This window comes from Puma concolor, chromosome D1 (assembly GCF_028749965.1).
Source record: "Puma concolor isolate L17-30 chromosome D1, mPumCon1.1.hap2, whole genome shotgun sequence".
Taxonomy (NCBI): Eukaryota; Metazoa; Chordata; class Mammalia; order Carnivora; family Felidae; genus Puma; species Puma concolor.
The window spans coordinates 94,392,800-94,408,943 of NC_141676.1; the positions used below are offsets into that span (position 1 = coordinate 94,392,800).

At 47.1% G+C, this 16,144-nt stretch overlaps 1 protein-coding gene across 8 annotated transcripts in view; it reads right to left on the minus strand.

Annotated features, from left to right (window-relative positions):
• PKNOX2 (PBX/knotted 1 homeobox 2) overlaps positions 1 to 16,144 on the minus strand; it is a 280,787-nt gene that overhangs the window by 24,207 nt on the left and 240,436 nt on the right. For all 8 annotated transcript variants that reach the window (XM_086678763.1, XM_086678761.1, XM_086678762.1 and 5 more), the window contains one exon: positions 9,574 to 9,762. In XM_086678763.1, the coding sequence (XP_086534889.1) occupies positions 9,574 to 9,762 (189 nt within the window). The remainder of the gene's footprint in view (positions 1 to 9,573; positions 9,763 to 16,144) is intronic.

Consider the following 16,144-nt stretch of genomic DNA (forward strand, 5'->3'; position numbering starts at 1 on the left):
ATGTGTCTGGCCCAGTGCTGACATCCAGGAGCCCTCAAAGCCTGTTTTCAGCTATGTGTCCATCTAAGGTCGATCCTGCCCTCGTTCCCAATACCCCGGCCAACAAGTCTCATAGGATGTAAACCAATGCTGATGTTATTTGAAGCTGAGGTGAAGTTGGAAGGTACAATGAATAGAAGAGGGCGTCCCTCCCTGCCTCTCCCCCTAAAACTGATGGAAATGACTTTTCAATAATCTCTTGTCGGGAATCATTCATGCCACGGTGCTCCTCATGGGTAAAGGTATTTGGGAATTTCACACATAAAAAGTTGTCCCAGACTTTCTTTTCCCCCGAAAAAGTATCCAGCAAGGTTAGGGAAACACAAGCAAAATCAGTAAAATAAATACAAGATGTGTATTTTGGGATTCAACCAGCACACATATTTGCTTGCCAGAGGCAGAAGGGTGAGGAGCCTGGATGCTTCACCTGCTTATTCAAGCTCTGGCTGGTTCTCTGCCCTGTGGTTTTGCTAGCCTCCATGCCAGGTTCTGAGTTTGGGTAACTAAAGGCAATTTGCCTTATGCATGAGATCAGACTCTTCTCTTTCCTACGCTTTCCTCCTACTCTGGGGTCGTTGGCTGGGACGTGCCCAGAGGCAGCCAAGTGATATCAGCAAAGGAATGGAATGTAGAGCTTCAGGGACAGAGATCATGGGCAGGGCCAGGGCTGGCCACGTCTTAGCTGGGCAAAAAAAAGAGGAAGCAAAATCTGGCATCGCTGAGGTGTGGGGGAATAACATCCACCCCTTACATTTGTAAATACGAGCTGTTTCACAAACCTGCCAGAGCCCTGGAGAGTTTTTAAAGACACAGATTCTCAGCATCATTGAATCAGACCCTCAGCAATCTGTATATTTAGAAACCTGCCTCAGCTGGTCCCAGAGATCAGTGGGTCTGAGACTACCTCTTCGTTGCACGTATCAAATATTAGCAATGCTTTCACCATGCTATTTCATTTTAATCTCCCCGCTACGATGATGTCATCGGGAGAGAGATTATTCTATTTGTCTGAAGAGGAACTGAGGTCCAGAGAACCAAAGTGAATTCCTGGAGTCACAGCTGTGCCTCGCATGCGGGTCCTTCGGCTCTTGCACTGATGCTCAGAGAGAGAGAGATGTGCCTTGGAATCAGACATCCAGGCTTGACAGAAGCAAGGTTCCTGGCACATTTGAACACCCAATAAATCATTTTCCGCTTCCTTTGGCTAACGCTACTCACCCGGGGAGCTGGGCTTGGCATAGTCAGGATTTAAAACCTGTCCTAGAAGGTCCCTAGAGCCACTTGGGTTCTTAGCAGCAGTGGAGATTCATCTGGGACTGCAGACCTAGTCACGGTGACCGGTTCTTGCCACATGCCCAGCTCATTCCTGCCTAAGACGTTCCCGGGCCCAGGCCAAGCTCCAGAGCTGGAGCTGCGTCCCTGTCTTGGACGAGCTTTGTGACCTGACTGCAGCCATTTCAGGTCAAGCCCAAGGTCTGGCTCTCTGGAGCCTTTGTCTATGGAGACAAGGGGGCTCTGAAGCCCTGGGAATGGTCTATGGTCTTTTCTGAGGAGGGGGCTACTACGTGAGCAGAGGAAGCCCCTTGGGGAGAAGATGTTGGCTAAGCACACAGTATTTTCATCTTGACAGCTTCCTCTTGGGGCTTATCAGACTCCAAACCAGGTGGATGATGTGTCTGGACCCAAATAGAGCTGTGTCCTTCTTAGCACCCAAAAAGAGGTGAGGAGCACATGTGGTACAGTTTTCGTGACGTTCTTCCGCATCCAGAGTCCCTCATCCCTGCCCAAACTGTCCAGGAGCCAGGGGCTCAGAGCTGGTTGTTTAGGTCAAGAGCTCTGCCTTGTCCCACCAGGAACATGTCTGTGGTGTCTCCCAGCCTCGGAAAGTTGCCAGAAGCCTGGCTTCCCTGGTTGGAGCCATCCCATCTAACTGGGAAGTGTGCGGTCTCCTACTTTCTAGCAGTAGGACGTGCTTTCAGAGTACGAAATAGGCCCCAAAGCTGAAAATGTCCATAGAGTTTCCCGGGAATGCAGTGGCAGGGCCTGGACCAGGTGACCCACGACTTGGATGGAAACTCACGAGCTGGGCTCTGCAGGCCTCCCCAGAAGCTGTCCCACTGCTGATTCTCGCGTGCTGTTTCCCTGAGACACAGAGAGGCACAGAGCCTCTCAGGAGCAGGCACAGTAAGGTTAGGGGAGCAGCTTTAGATGGGCTGACAGCTTGCGCCTCCTATCCCCACCCGGGGACAAGCTGCAAAGCCTTTGCCGCTTGGGGCGGTCGGCCACTCTTTCTGCGCCACGGTGTTCACTGTGGTGAGTTTTACTCCAAATCTCATTTGGGAACAAAAAAAGATGATTCGTGCAAAAGGAAACCTTACTGAAGAAAAAGTGAAAGTCTCTGGGATTACTCTTGGAAGTAGAGGGTGGGAGGGTGGGGTGTGAACTGACAATGTGTGACCTGACAATGACTGTGAACTCTGACCTCAGGGTCTGCTGTTGGCCTAGGAGGAGCTGGGTCAGTCCCTGGAGCCACGGGTCTTCACTGTTAACAGGGAAAGGGCTTATGTTGCCCCGGGGAGACTTAACTTCCACTGAAGGAAGAAATTCCTGGAATAAACTGTGTTGGGAGGAAGAAAGGAAGGAGTGAAGGAAAAAAACCGATAGAAAAACTGTCCTTTAAGTTATTTTGAAACAGCCAGAATGTTTATCTTACTAGGATGCCTGTAAAGCAGGGGATTCGAACTGGATGACGCTGTAAAGGTCTTTCCAGCTGAGGATTTTAGAGAAACCAGTGCCGTTCCCTAGGAATGTGTGGGTGGGTGGGTGGGTCGGGGTAAGCAGATGGCGGTGGGCTGGGGGGGCACTGTCTCCCACTCTACCCCACCCCAGCTGTCTGCCATCCACCCCCAGGCCACTAGGGGTCTCTGCTGATCCACCAGCTCAGATCACACTCCCCACAACTTCCCAAACCTCCCAGGAGGGCAGGTCTGTGGGCTAACTGGCCTGGGCTAGGGGACGGGGACTTGGTTCTGGGCGCCACATTTCTGCAGGAAAGCTTGTCTTGACTCACCCTGGGTATGCCCATGGCCCATTCTCTTGACTCCTTCAATGCTTCCTGTTGGCCTGATATTGTGGACATATAGCATAATGGTGCTCTTTCTGTGTCCTCTTTCTCCGGCCTTCATTGAAGATCTTTTGAGGGAAAGAGGGATCTTTCCTTGAATTCCCCCCAACTGCCTACCACAGTGTTGGGTGCATGACAGATGCTCAATAAACACATGGCCTGACTGGGCTTTGGCCTGGGATGGTGTGTGTGTGTGTGTGTGTGTGTGTGTGTGTGTGTGTGTGTGTGTATGCACCCTAGGCGGGTGAGGAGGGTGGGGAGGTTGACCCTGTCCCCAGACACCCCGTTCCTGGCAGCCTTCCTCCACTCTGGCAGGCCCAGAGTCCTGTCCTCGGCTGGGAAAAGCTGGGCTCCCAAACTTAGGGAAGCCAAACACATGTAAACAAGCCACCTAATCCTGTTCCTGCTCTGCTCCTGTTGGGGGCTTTAGTCTCAAGGGAAAGGCACTTTTGGCCTGTGGGGACAAGTGGCAGCTGCTGCTCTTAAGGAACATTCCTTCTCGGAAGGGGAGAAGTGCTCAGGTTTCACTAGCCTGGCTGGGAGGGCGGTCTCATGGTCTCGGGGTCCTCTGAGCTGGAGGGCTGGGGGCTAGGAACTGGCAGAAAGCACAGCTTTAATGGCTACGGCAAGAGTGAGGCAGAATAGCTCCTAGAACTCCACTTTTTGTCACTGTGGTCTGGGGGTGTCCCCTTTCCAGCCCAGTGGTGATCTTGCAGGGTAGATCACCTCCCTTTATTTCCACCAGCCTTAAAACTCCCTGGTCAAATCTTCATGATGGTTGGCCACTGGGCAGAACTTGGGGCTTGACTGAGGTGACTGCCCCCACCTCCTTGACCTCCTGCTAATCTTGCAAATGCAAACTCCCTGTAAGTCAGGAGGTAAGTCTACCTTCCCCAGGGAGGGATGTACTCAGTCCCTTCCTGTTTTTTTCGAGACTTCACATGGTTGGAGAGTTCTACCCGCTCTGCCAGGCCCAGAGTCTCAAAACTGGGCTCAGTCTGTACCACTCTTGTCCCTGCTTTCAATCTATTAGCAAATCTACATTCTTGCTTCCCAGCAATTAGTTTCTTCCTCTCTAGTGTTCAAATCCCTGCTCTCCAGTTAAGTGGGGTCACCTCTCCCTCTCCAGGGCCCAGGACCTCTGGTTCTTCATAGGTGTCAGGAAAAAGGGTAAAGGGAGTGATTTTAACAAGTAGAACATAGACTTGGGAGTAGCCCATCCCAGCCTCTGCTGTTTATTAGGTGTGTGACCTTAAGCCAGTATCTTAACTTCTCTGAGCTTCTCTTTCCTTGGGGGAGAAAATGGAGAAAATAATGTGCTCCTTGTGGCCTTGTTGTGAGGAGTCAATAAGATAATATATGTAAAGCACCTAGTACCTACTGTGCCTGAGATGTGGGGGAGGCTCAATAAATGTTGACATTTTCCCCTTTCTCTGCCAGATCTTCTTGGAGCAGCATAAGAGGCTACTCAATTAATTTGCCTCCAACATGTTTTCAGTCCTTATCCCATCGCTCACATTCTCCATTACCTCTCACATCTTTGGAGATTGGCCATCATTATCAGCCTCAAAGCATAACCCCCTACAACTTGGCTGCAAGATACTCCATTATGACATTTGGAGGTCAGAGATTATCCCATATCCACTTTGATATCCTTGGAACTCAGCAGGCTCAATAGGCTTGAGCAGATGCATGATGTGGGAATGAATGGCCTCTTCTCCTCTACCAGCTTCTCTCCAGGGATTCTGAAAGGCTGTCTCTGTTCCTTACCATCTCCCAGACTTCTCTCTACATAGGGAATGCTCACTTTTAGAGTTCCCAGATAGCACAACCCCCCCCCCCCCATCTCCCTCCTCCAGGAAGTCCTCCAAGGCCAGTGAATCTCCAACTTCTCCAATGACAATGGGCAAAATCCTTCTGCTGGCCTATCTAATCCATATGCTGAGGTTTGCTCATTCTGCCTCTGGCAGGAACAGACCCTGGCCCTGAGGGCGTACAGGCTGGGCCCAGGCCTTCCCAGGGCAGGAGGAAGGAGGCCGAGTGATGGCTGGGGCAACCTGCAGCCACACATGTGGTTTGTTCAATCCAGACCGCTTCCTGTGGCTCTGTCTCCAGCTGCTCCTTTCCTGCCTTCCTCAATGTTTACTTGACCTGGAGCCTTCTATAGCTCATATAACTGATCAGGATCCTCAGGTGTGGTTCACAGCTCCCTCACACTGAGGTTGGGAGCTCCTTCTGGACAATTCACTTATGCTCTCACAGGACCTAGCACAGTGCATGCAGTAAGTGCCCCCCAAATGCTTGGTGGCTGAGATCCGCAGGTAAGTCTGATTTGCCCCACAATAGGGTTGCAGCTAAAATCCCTACAGAGAAAGAGGGGTGAGTTTCAAGTCAAATTAATAGTTGAGCGAGGCAGGAGTTAGGTTCTCTCTAGTGGGATGGTTTAGTTTATGCCCTCTAGGGAAAGATAGGAGAAGCCCAAGTCGGAGTCTAGAATGAGCCTCCTTACCGAGGGGATTGCCCCTGCAGGAAGCCTGGGCTTGGAGCTATGAGGAAGCTTGGATGTCATTCCAGTGCGGGCAGTACAGGATGGCTTCCTGGGGATGTGGGAAAAAGTAGCTGTGGCTCAGTTCCTTGGGAACTCTGTTTCAGCTGTCTCACTTGGTGGAAGCAATCTCCCCCACTCCCTACCCCGATTCCATCCCCCAGAGAAAGTTCACATTCAGAAATGGAAGGCCAAGCCGCGAATGTGCCCAGCTGCCATAGAGCTGAATGGGGACACAGTATGGCATTTGGTGGTGGTGGGGGGGAACCAATTTGAAGAAAAAAATGTCTCCCACTTTGCAACACAGGCTGAGTGATTAGCACATAGGGAAAACCATGAGCCAGCAGTTTGCAACAAAGCTGGCAGGCGGCTGGAATGTTGGTCCTGAGGATCATGTTCCAGAGGGGAGACACCCCTCCCTGGACCAGGCTGGCGCTCAGTGTGGCTATTTCAGGCTGGGGGGATTAAGGTCGAACCATGACGAATGTGAACCATCATACACACACACACACACACACACACACACACACACACGCACGCACCCACACCAGACACTCCTTTTCTCTCTTCTCTCCCATACTGGCTCCCATGCCCTGACGTCTGCCTCCTCTCCTGAAAAGTCTCTTGGCAGTGGAGACTCTCCTTCCCGGGAAGGCCCCACCAGCCCCGCACCCCCCAGCAGCTCAGGGAGACAGTGACGGGAGTCCGACCTGGATAGCATTGGGCACGTCCTCTTCACATTCCCTCTCCCCGCACCTGACTTTGCACGGACACCACACCTGCCTGGCCTGTCCCTTCATCCCACTGTGGCTGCCATACTTTCCCTCTCATTTCTGCCTCCGTCTCCATCTTTCTGGGGCCTCGCTTCCCTTTTCCTCGGTCTGCATCTCCTACCCTTTCCTGTCCACCCCCCCCCACCCCGCCGCAGATGTTCATCCTTCCTGTATCTCTTCTCTTGAATGTGACTCTCCAGAGTTGTCTTTCTTCCCCCTTTATCTTTCTTCTGATTTCTCCTTCCCTCCTTTGGCTTCCTCTGGCCTCTCTTGATCTGTCTCTTTCTTTCTCCTTGTCTTACTTCTTTCAACAGATGTTTACTGGCCGTCCATGCATAAGATTTTGGGTTAGCCGCTGCCAGGCATGGGTTATAATTGTATATAAAATACTGTCTGTATCCAAAACACGTCTGTCATCTAGGAGGGGAGAATAACACTTACACTAGCGACTCAGAGATAAAGTCACATGTGATATTTACATATAAGTGGCTTATGGTGCTCCAGCAGTTAGTTGAGAGCAAGAAAAGTGCTTTCTGCATGGGGCACCTAGAGAGGCCTCCAGGGTAGAGCAGCCTTGTTATTGTCCTTGCAGAAGAGGCTGGGTTTGGTCCTGCAGAGGTGTGGAAGCGTCACCCTAACAAACAGGCATGGGTGAATGGGGACCTAGAAGGAGCCTTGAATATCAGGCGATAGGATGTGAAACCTCCGAGGACAATCCAAGCTTTTGAGCTCAGAGAATGACAAGAACAGAGCTTTAGGACAACAAATCCAGCAACAGAAGCTTAAGAGGCATGTGTAGGTAAGTGTGTGTGTGTGTGTGTGTGTGTGTGTGTGTGTGTGCGCGCCTGTGGAGGGCTGAGGGCTAGCCAGACAGGACAGGGGAACCGGTAGGAATCTAGGGCAGCAACCTGTGTGTAATTATCTTATTTACCCACTGAAGTCAGAACTACGTACGTGGTGACAGTCACAGGCAATGAAGGGACAAGTTTGAGAAATTCCAAACGGAAGCACTTGCTAAGTGTCTTTTCTTCTTTTTCTGGCTGTCTTTGTTTTTGCCAGATTGTCTGAGTTCCTCTTTCTAAGCAGATCAGAAGCTTTTTTGCAGTGGCCACCCCAGGGCCAGCTTCACTGTCGGGCAGAGATCTGATATTTACAATGACGGGAATCAAAGTTCTCCCTCCTCCGTCCTCAAAGCTCAGAGGCACCGAATGCTGGGATTTCCCGGGAGGACTGACTTTCGCAGGCAGCATCTCTGAGCCCTGGCTCACCCAGAGCCCATGTTATCCTTCTCTGCCAACTCCACGTCCCCAGTGGCCCTGCTTGCTGCAGACTAACTTGTCAGCCCCAGGACCCCAACCTGAAGTGGGCCACTGTGGCTGCTAAGCCCCCTGGCCCTCCTTTCTTTCCCCCACTGCCCTGGTACACCCCCAATGTCAGCGCTCGAGGTAGACTTGGAGAGCCCAGGAGGGGAAATCCAGAGCCTCTCCAAGGACCTGATTATTTCCAAAGACTTGTGCTAATTTTCTGATATGATCCTCACATCTCTGTGAGGCACTAAATCCTCATTACTTTTCCTGACCGATGCATTCTAATTAGATCAACACTTAAAAAAAATTCACAATAGCCACAGGATGGCTTTCCATCTCATTAACTCCTCACTTATTATTTTCATGAAAATTACTGATAAAAATGTGCATCTCCATTTGGTGAGGCCTCACAGCCTCCTCAGCTCCTATCTTGCATCTCTCCCGTCACCGGGGCTGCGCAGCGTCACCATGGTAACCCACAATAATAGAAACTAATAAATTACAAACGAGATGCTCGTTGAGCAATTATTGTCCTCTTTTATGCAAGTTTCTTGCTAATTTTGATCATAAGGGAAAGTACAATAAGACTCTGAAGGAATGAGTCTATTTCAAGAGAATATTAGCAAGCAGAAGCCTGGGCGGCTGTTTTTAGATCTGTAATAAAGTGATTTGGTGATTTCAAGCAATGGGAAGAGGAAATAAACTTCTTGCCTCATGTCCCATGCAGTACTCACTGTCAAGTCCCACAGAGATCCCTCTGGGGTGGGTTTAATGTAATACTTGTTGTCAATATGTGCAAGGCGTGGCTGACCTTCTAGAGGCCCCCCCGACCCTTCCCCTGCCTCTACCAATCTGGAGGGATGGATTAAGTGTGTTGGCCCTTAAAGCTTAGAGATAAAAATGGCACCCCCTTTCTTAGGCATTCTTTCCAGCACCTATTAATCTTAGAAAGCTTATCCTTTCCCCCAAGCCCGACTGTCTCATGAGAATAGGCTACTCTAAACCTCCAGGGGCCTTCCACGTGTCTGTCCTAGACTCGGGAGCTCACTGGCAAAGGAAGAAAGTGGTGAGCTATGGCTTACGTAGATGTCAGTGAGTTTGATGAAAAGGTGGTCACCAGGCAGCTTTCTTAGCTCGTAGGTTTGGGGAAAATATTCTGCCCTGGAGGGAAAACTCCATTCTCACCTACAACACATAGCTGCCATTTCCACATCCCCGGTCCCCAGGATGAAGGATGGCAGGTGACTCTTGGGAGGGGGGTAACTTGAAGTGACATTTACAGTGGCCCTGAACCTTAGGAAGACAGAGGAGTCAGGGTAGGACAAGCAACTAGAAAACGATCTGGGAGAAGCAGTTGCATGGGAAACTGTCTTCATTTATTAGGTGGGCGGGATTCAGGGAAGGACCACTTTCCCCAAACTGTCCTTCTCAAGAACATGGAGAGCTTAGCAAGCCCTCTTGAGAAGTGCATGAGGCTAGGAGGTTGGAGTCCATCGCGGGCTCTGCTCCTGCCTCACCTCCAGGAAAGCTTTCCATCTCAACACTTAGGCACATTTCTTAGGATATCTCAGGCCAGGAAGCCAGGAATCACTTTGGTTATCCTCTAAGGAATATTAATGTCTTGGCACGGTGCGTTCTGGTACTGCTGATGAGAAGGAGTGGATCAGAGGAGGGCCCTTATGCTGAAAGGATCCAGTGAGCCTGCTCCACTTTCCTAGGCCACCAGGGGACCTTCAGACATTTCTACACCTGGCTTAGGAGCTAGGACCCAGCCCTGTGTGTTACCTGTGAGTGAAGGTTTATGGAGGGCTGGTTGGGGGAGTAGGGTCCCCCGAGGTCATTCCTGAGCAGGTTATCACTGTGCATCTTGGTTTTGAGGCAGGTGATGTAGCGGTTACAAAAGTCCTTGCAGAGTTCATTGACTTTCTCCAATTCCAGCAGGTGAATTCTCAGGACCTGGATTGCCTTCACCATCTGGGGAGAAAAGGGGAGAAGTGAGCCCAGGTGTTCAGATGACACTCCCCGTGCTGCCTTGACCTCCCGAGCCCTGAGCACACCAGGGGGGAGAAGCCCATCCCCTGCCCCAGGTATACGCTTTCTCATCCACTCGATTTAAATTCTAGTTACGGCTGTCTGCTGATTGTTTGCATGCTTTGAGCCCACTGTTAACACAATCTTTCTTGAGTAATGGTATTCTGAGGACCACAGAGGTGAAAGCCAGGTCTCTAGCACCGGCCCTGCCACGTGTCATCTGTGTGACCTTGGGCAATTGCTCTGCACCTTGTTGTCTGAAAAATGGGGATAAGTGTGCCCTCCTTAACAACTGTCTAGGTTGGTTGAAAGGATTCACAAGTGGAAAAGTGAAGTGCTGAACAGGCACGAGGAAGATGGAGATCAGAATTTCTTGTGAGTGCCCAAAGAAGTCAGGGACTGTCTATTCTTGCACTTGTACTCTGAGTGCCTCATGTAATACAGGTCACCTTGCAGATGCCCCCATTGATACTTGTTGACTGACTGAATCATCCAGCATGACTTAGCTGGGCTCTGGAACACCTTGCTGTCCGTGGTGGTTACTCTTGTGCCCTTTGGATTGTTGTATGTGTGCCTGTTGCCTCTTCAAATGGACATTCCCAACCTTCCCTGGCAAGGAGCTGTTTCTCAACTGGAGCTTTCTCTTTATCATTGTTATTATTATGCAAAGAAAAATGCTGCGGGAGGTTTGGAAAAGACGACAATAAACTGTGCTTGATCCAATCACCCTAAAAAAACGATTTTTTTTTTGTCTTTTCACCATGTGCAATTTTGTTTCCTGTTTTTTTCCTTGGTATACCAAATGTATTTTTCATTTTTTTAAAAAAATGTTTATTTATTAATTTTTGATAGAGACAGAGAGAGAGAAAGTGCATGTGCACAGGTGGGGAAGGGACAGAGAGAGAGAGAGGCAGAGAGAGAATCCCAAGCAGGCTTGGAGCTGTTGGTGCAGAGCCCCACGTGGGGCTCGAGCTCGCAAACCGTGAGATCATGACCTGAGCCGAAGTCGGACGCTGAACTGACTGAGCCACCCAGGTGTTCCCAGATGTATTTTTCTAAGCACTGGAACTGTTTTCTCCATTGTCCCTTCCAGGCTGTGAGCTTCTAGAAGGGAGAGATGGTGTCTGATTTGCTTACCACGTTATCCTGGCACCAACACTATGGGTACTGAGTAAATGTTTGTTGAATGGGTAAAGATAATTGAGTAAATATATTTTTAATTGTTGCATATTTTTCCCCACGTGTGCCATCCTTAAGCAATCTCTGATTTTTGGGCATTCAGGCTACTTCCAATTCTTCAATTTTACAAAAAACGTTCCAGTGACTGTTTTCCAAGTTACAGCTTTTATTCATGTGTCTGCATTATTTCCTTAGGGTGAGTTCCCAGAAATGACAGGAAAAAAGCTATGGGCATTTTTTTGGCTCATGATAACTATTGCCAAGTTGCTTTTCCAAAAAGCATTGCTCAACTGATGTTGGAGCAATCGGATATCCACAAGCAAAAAGGTGAACCTTGATTGAAATCTAACATCTTCTATAAAAGTTAGCTCAAATGGATCAAAGACCTAAATGTAAGATATAAAACTATAAGCTTTTAGAACAAGAATGCAGAAGAAAATCATCAGGACCTAAGCGTGGGCAAAGAGGTCTTAGGCTTGACAATACCAGCTTGACCCAGAAAAGGAAAAATTGATAAATTAGGACCCACACAAATGAAAAGTGTTTGCCCTTCAGAAGACCCTGTGAAGGAGATGATGAAGAGGCAAACTATAGATTGGAAGAAAATACTTGCAAACCATGTATCTGACAAAGGGCTTATTTCTAGAATATATAAAGAGCTCTCAGCAGTAAACAGTAACATAGCAAGCAACCCAATTAGAACAGGGACAAAAGACAACATGAGACATTTCACTGAGAAGGATATACAGATGGCAAATAGGCACATGCAAAGATATTCAAAGTCATTAGCTACCAGGGAAATGCAAACTAAAACCACAATGAGATATCACTGTACACCTATCAGAATGGTTAAAATAAATAATGGTGACAACACCAGATGCTGGCAAAGAAGTGGACACTGGATCACTCATACATTACCGGGGGACATAAAAAATGGTAAAACATTTTTCTGGAAATGTTTATTTCTCTGGAAAACAGTGTAACAGTTTTGTTTGTTTGTTTTCATAAAACTACATATATGCTTACCATATACCCAGCAATTGCACTCTTGGGCCCTTATCCCAGAGAAATAAAATATGTGTTCACACAAAAACCAGTCAAAGCAGCCTTATTTCTAACAGCCCCAAACTAGAAACAACCAAAATATATTTCAATAGGCGAATGGATAAAGACACTGTGGTACATCCACGTTATAGAATACTAGTTAGCAACAAAAAAGAACAAACTATTGAGACACTCAACAACTTGATGGATTTCAAAGAAATTATGCTGAGAAAGAAAAGCCAATCTCAAGGGGCGCCTGGGTGGCTCAGTCGGTTAAGTGTCTGACTTTGGCTCAGGTCATGATCTCACGGTCCGTGAGTTTGAGCCCCGCGTCAGGCTCTGTGCTGACAGCTCAAAGCCTGGAGCCTGCTTCGGATTCTGTGTCTCCCTCTCTCTCTGACCCTCCCCTGTTCATGCTCTGTCTCTCTCTGTCTCAAAAATAAATAAACATTAAAAAAATTTTTAAAGAAAAGCCAATCTCAAAAGGTTACACGGTGTATGATGCCATGAATCTAACATTCTTGAAATGACAAAATTGTGGAGATGGAGAACAGATGGGTGGTGGCCAGGGGGAGCAAAAGGGGGAGGGAGGGAGAAGGGAAGAACTATTCTGTACTTCGACTATCAGCATTTACATGAATCTATACATGTGAGAAAATGGCACAAAACTAAACACACACACCGAAGTGCATGTAAAATGGTGCAATTTGAATAAGATTGGTGGGTTGTATCGTTGTCAGTTTCCTGGTTGTGAAACTGTACTAATAGTTATGCAAGAAGGGAATCAGAACTTCTTTGTATTAGTTCTTAGGACTGCATGTGAATTGACAATGACAACAAAATGAAAAATGAAAAGGGGGTGGGCCTTGCTGCCTTTTGAGACCCATTGATGTCGACATAAGCAGTATACAGGGAGTCCCTGTTTAATTCTACCCTTCTAGCTATTGGCTAACATCTCGGTGCTTAGGAAACAAGCAGAGAATCTCTCCCGGAATTTTGATGGTCAGGTGTGAGTAGAGCTGTGTGGCTGGACATCAGTGCCACACTCCTGTCTGAGCTTCGCTGGCATTTCTAGTGGAGTACTACTGAGTAGTCTCTGGGTTAGCTTTTGCATGGCCTGATGGGCTGGAACTGTGCTCAACTAATTAAGGGCTCTCAGAGTACTGAATTAGACTAATTGTCACTCAAAGACAGAAACCAACAGTTTTGTGTCTTCACACAGGGCTCAATCCTAGGGTCTTACCCTAAAGGAGTGCTCCCTCTGTGGGGCTGAGACCAAAAGAGACTGTGCTCTCCCAGGCAAAGAAAAGAATCATGACTTTAGAATGGATTATTTGGTACTGAATGAACATCTGCTCTAAGTTTCCTACTTGACTTTGGCCATGGATACCTTGGTTTATGTCTTTCAGAGTAATTAGCACCACATAAAGCATTTAATAAATGCCCTTGACTCGTTGATTGATTGATAACAATACCCGAACATTTCTTATTCTTACTATGTCTCAGGCACTGTGTTAAACCTATCACATGACTTATCTTATTTATACCACAGAATCACCTCTGCAAATAGGCACCATGATTGCCCACATTTTACAGTTGAAGAAAATAAAGCCCAGAGGTATTTTTACTGGTTTAAAGTCACACGGCTGGTAAGTGATAACACTAGGATATGAAGCTGGGTGACCTATGTTGCTTCACCCTCAAGATGGGCTCTTGGGATTTGTGTAGATGGAGAAAAGCAGTTTGAAGAGTGCATGGTCTGGGGGGAAAGTGGCTCAGTGATGGGAAGTATGAGGTTCCAGGAAGACCAAATAGTGTTGGGGACATTAAACGTTTGGATTTCCAGAACTCTCCCTGGTAATGTTCCCTTATTCAGCTGCTCTGGCTTCTTGTCTGTCATTCCTGGCCTAGTGCACAGGGGTCAAAATACCTACTGATGTAGGTGTCTGCCTCCTCCTCCATAAAAAGAGAGGGTTGGGCTCTCAGGTGCTTTCCATTTTCTGATTCCCTGAACATGACCAGGACTTGTGCCCTCAATTCACTGATGGGGCTGGAAGGGACCCCAGGAGATGACCTGGGCTGGTGTCTAGGTGAGTGGATGGTCCAAACTCTAGGATACATGGCTGCCTCCTCTCTTCTGAGGCTCTCCCAGTCAGAACCTTTGCTTCAGACCATCTCTATTTTCGTTCAGTCTGCTGATTGAGAAGTTCTCCCTTACATTTACCAAAATCTCTCCTGCCTGAATATAAAGAGCTTATTCAGCCTTTTGCAGGCATTAAGAATACCTACGTAGTGCCTCTGTCAATACACCTCCCTTAATTTAATGTTATCCATTCAACACAAATATTGAGTCTCACTATATGCCATACACAGAACAAGGCATCAGACTTGAATAACTTGTCCAACTAGCTTTGTCTTCTCGAGACAAAATCATCCTAATTCTTTAAACCTTTCTTCTTTTTTCCCTTCCTTCCTTCCTTCCTTCCTTCCTTCCTTCCTTCCTTCCTTCCTCCTTCCTTCCTCCTTCACTCCTTCCATTTTATCTTTCCTTCTGTCTCTGAGCTTTCATTTACTGGACTTGTCTTCATTTTTAATCAAGATTTCACTTCTTTATTTTTAAATATACATATACACATTCACATCACAGTAAGGTACACATATCTATTCATTTATTTAAAAAACATAGCCAATAAATACTTACTATTAAAAAAGAATCAGAAAGTACAAGTAAGACAAACTATAAAGTAAAATCTATGCAGAAAGTTTTTGTTTAAATGAAATACCCACACAGTGAGCTTACACCAGATCCGGTGCACGGTGGCCAAAAGTGGACCTACCTTTGGGTCTAACAAAGCACAGTTGAAGGATTACTTTTTCATGGGATAATGGGCTTGGTTTAAAGATTTAAGAAGGTAGAGTAAATCATAATGGTATTCTGAGGCATGAATATGTAGGACCTATTCAATACTAGAGAACAAGATGGGCCATACCATTAGTGGGGGTGACTGTGTGGCAGAACAGATAGCCTGTGGGGGTTGTTGCCAAACAGCCTGAATCCAGGCCTACTGTTTACAAATTGGATGTTACGGGCCAGTTCCATGACTTCTGTGGGCCTCAACGTCCTCATTTGTAAAATGGGGATAATGATCATCCCTAGCTCATAAGATCTGATGAGGGGTAAAGGAGATAATGATGTGAAAATATCTTATAAGCCACAGGGAACCAAAGGCATATAATTTTTTAACCTCTTTTAATGATTTCTAATATGCTGGTGGCTTTTCTATTGCCATTCCATATTCAGCTGATGGAAACAGAATCATTCCTAGTGTTTTGCCTCTGTATTTATGTTTAGTAAATCATTCTCTATCCTATGTGTTTGCAATTTTGGGTTTTTGCTTCTAAATCAGAATAAAACTCTGATTTATTAAACTATTTTTCTAAGTGATCAATGTCATATAAAAAGTTATTTCAAATCTTCTAGAGCAATAACAATTCCATTTAATTTAATATCATCATCAAATGTGATGAATGTGTTCTCAATCTTTCCCCCCCCAAGTCTTGCTTCACCTCCAGCTTCTCTCTCTCTTTTTGCTCTTTCAAAATAAAGAAACAGCCCTTTTCTTCTGAGAAGTACCCTTCAAAAAAAAAAAAAGCAAAACAAGATGCCATCTTGCATTTTAGTCTCATACCACTGCACATGAGCCCAACCAGTCCCGGGAGAGTACCCGGGACTGGAGCTTCTGGCTGGCTGTGAAGACGCATGGTGTGATGTCCCAAATCTACTATTTCCTGCCTGCCTATTTTGGACAAGTGGTTTAACTTTATCTGTAAAATTTAGGATTGTAACCCCTACACTGTAGAGTGGGTGGGAAAGTCAAATAAAACAATGTATGTAAATGCTCTGGGTGCATAGTGGCTATTTGATAAATGTCTATCCCTTACGCTAACCCCCTCCCCCACCCCACTACCACCAAGTTCCTTTCTGAAAAGTGGCCTCTCTTGTAGGATCGTGGCCCCCTCACTTGATAGTCATAAATCCTTGCCTTCCAAAACATTTATATACATACCACTTTATGATTTGCAAAATGCTTTTCTCATCATC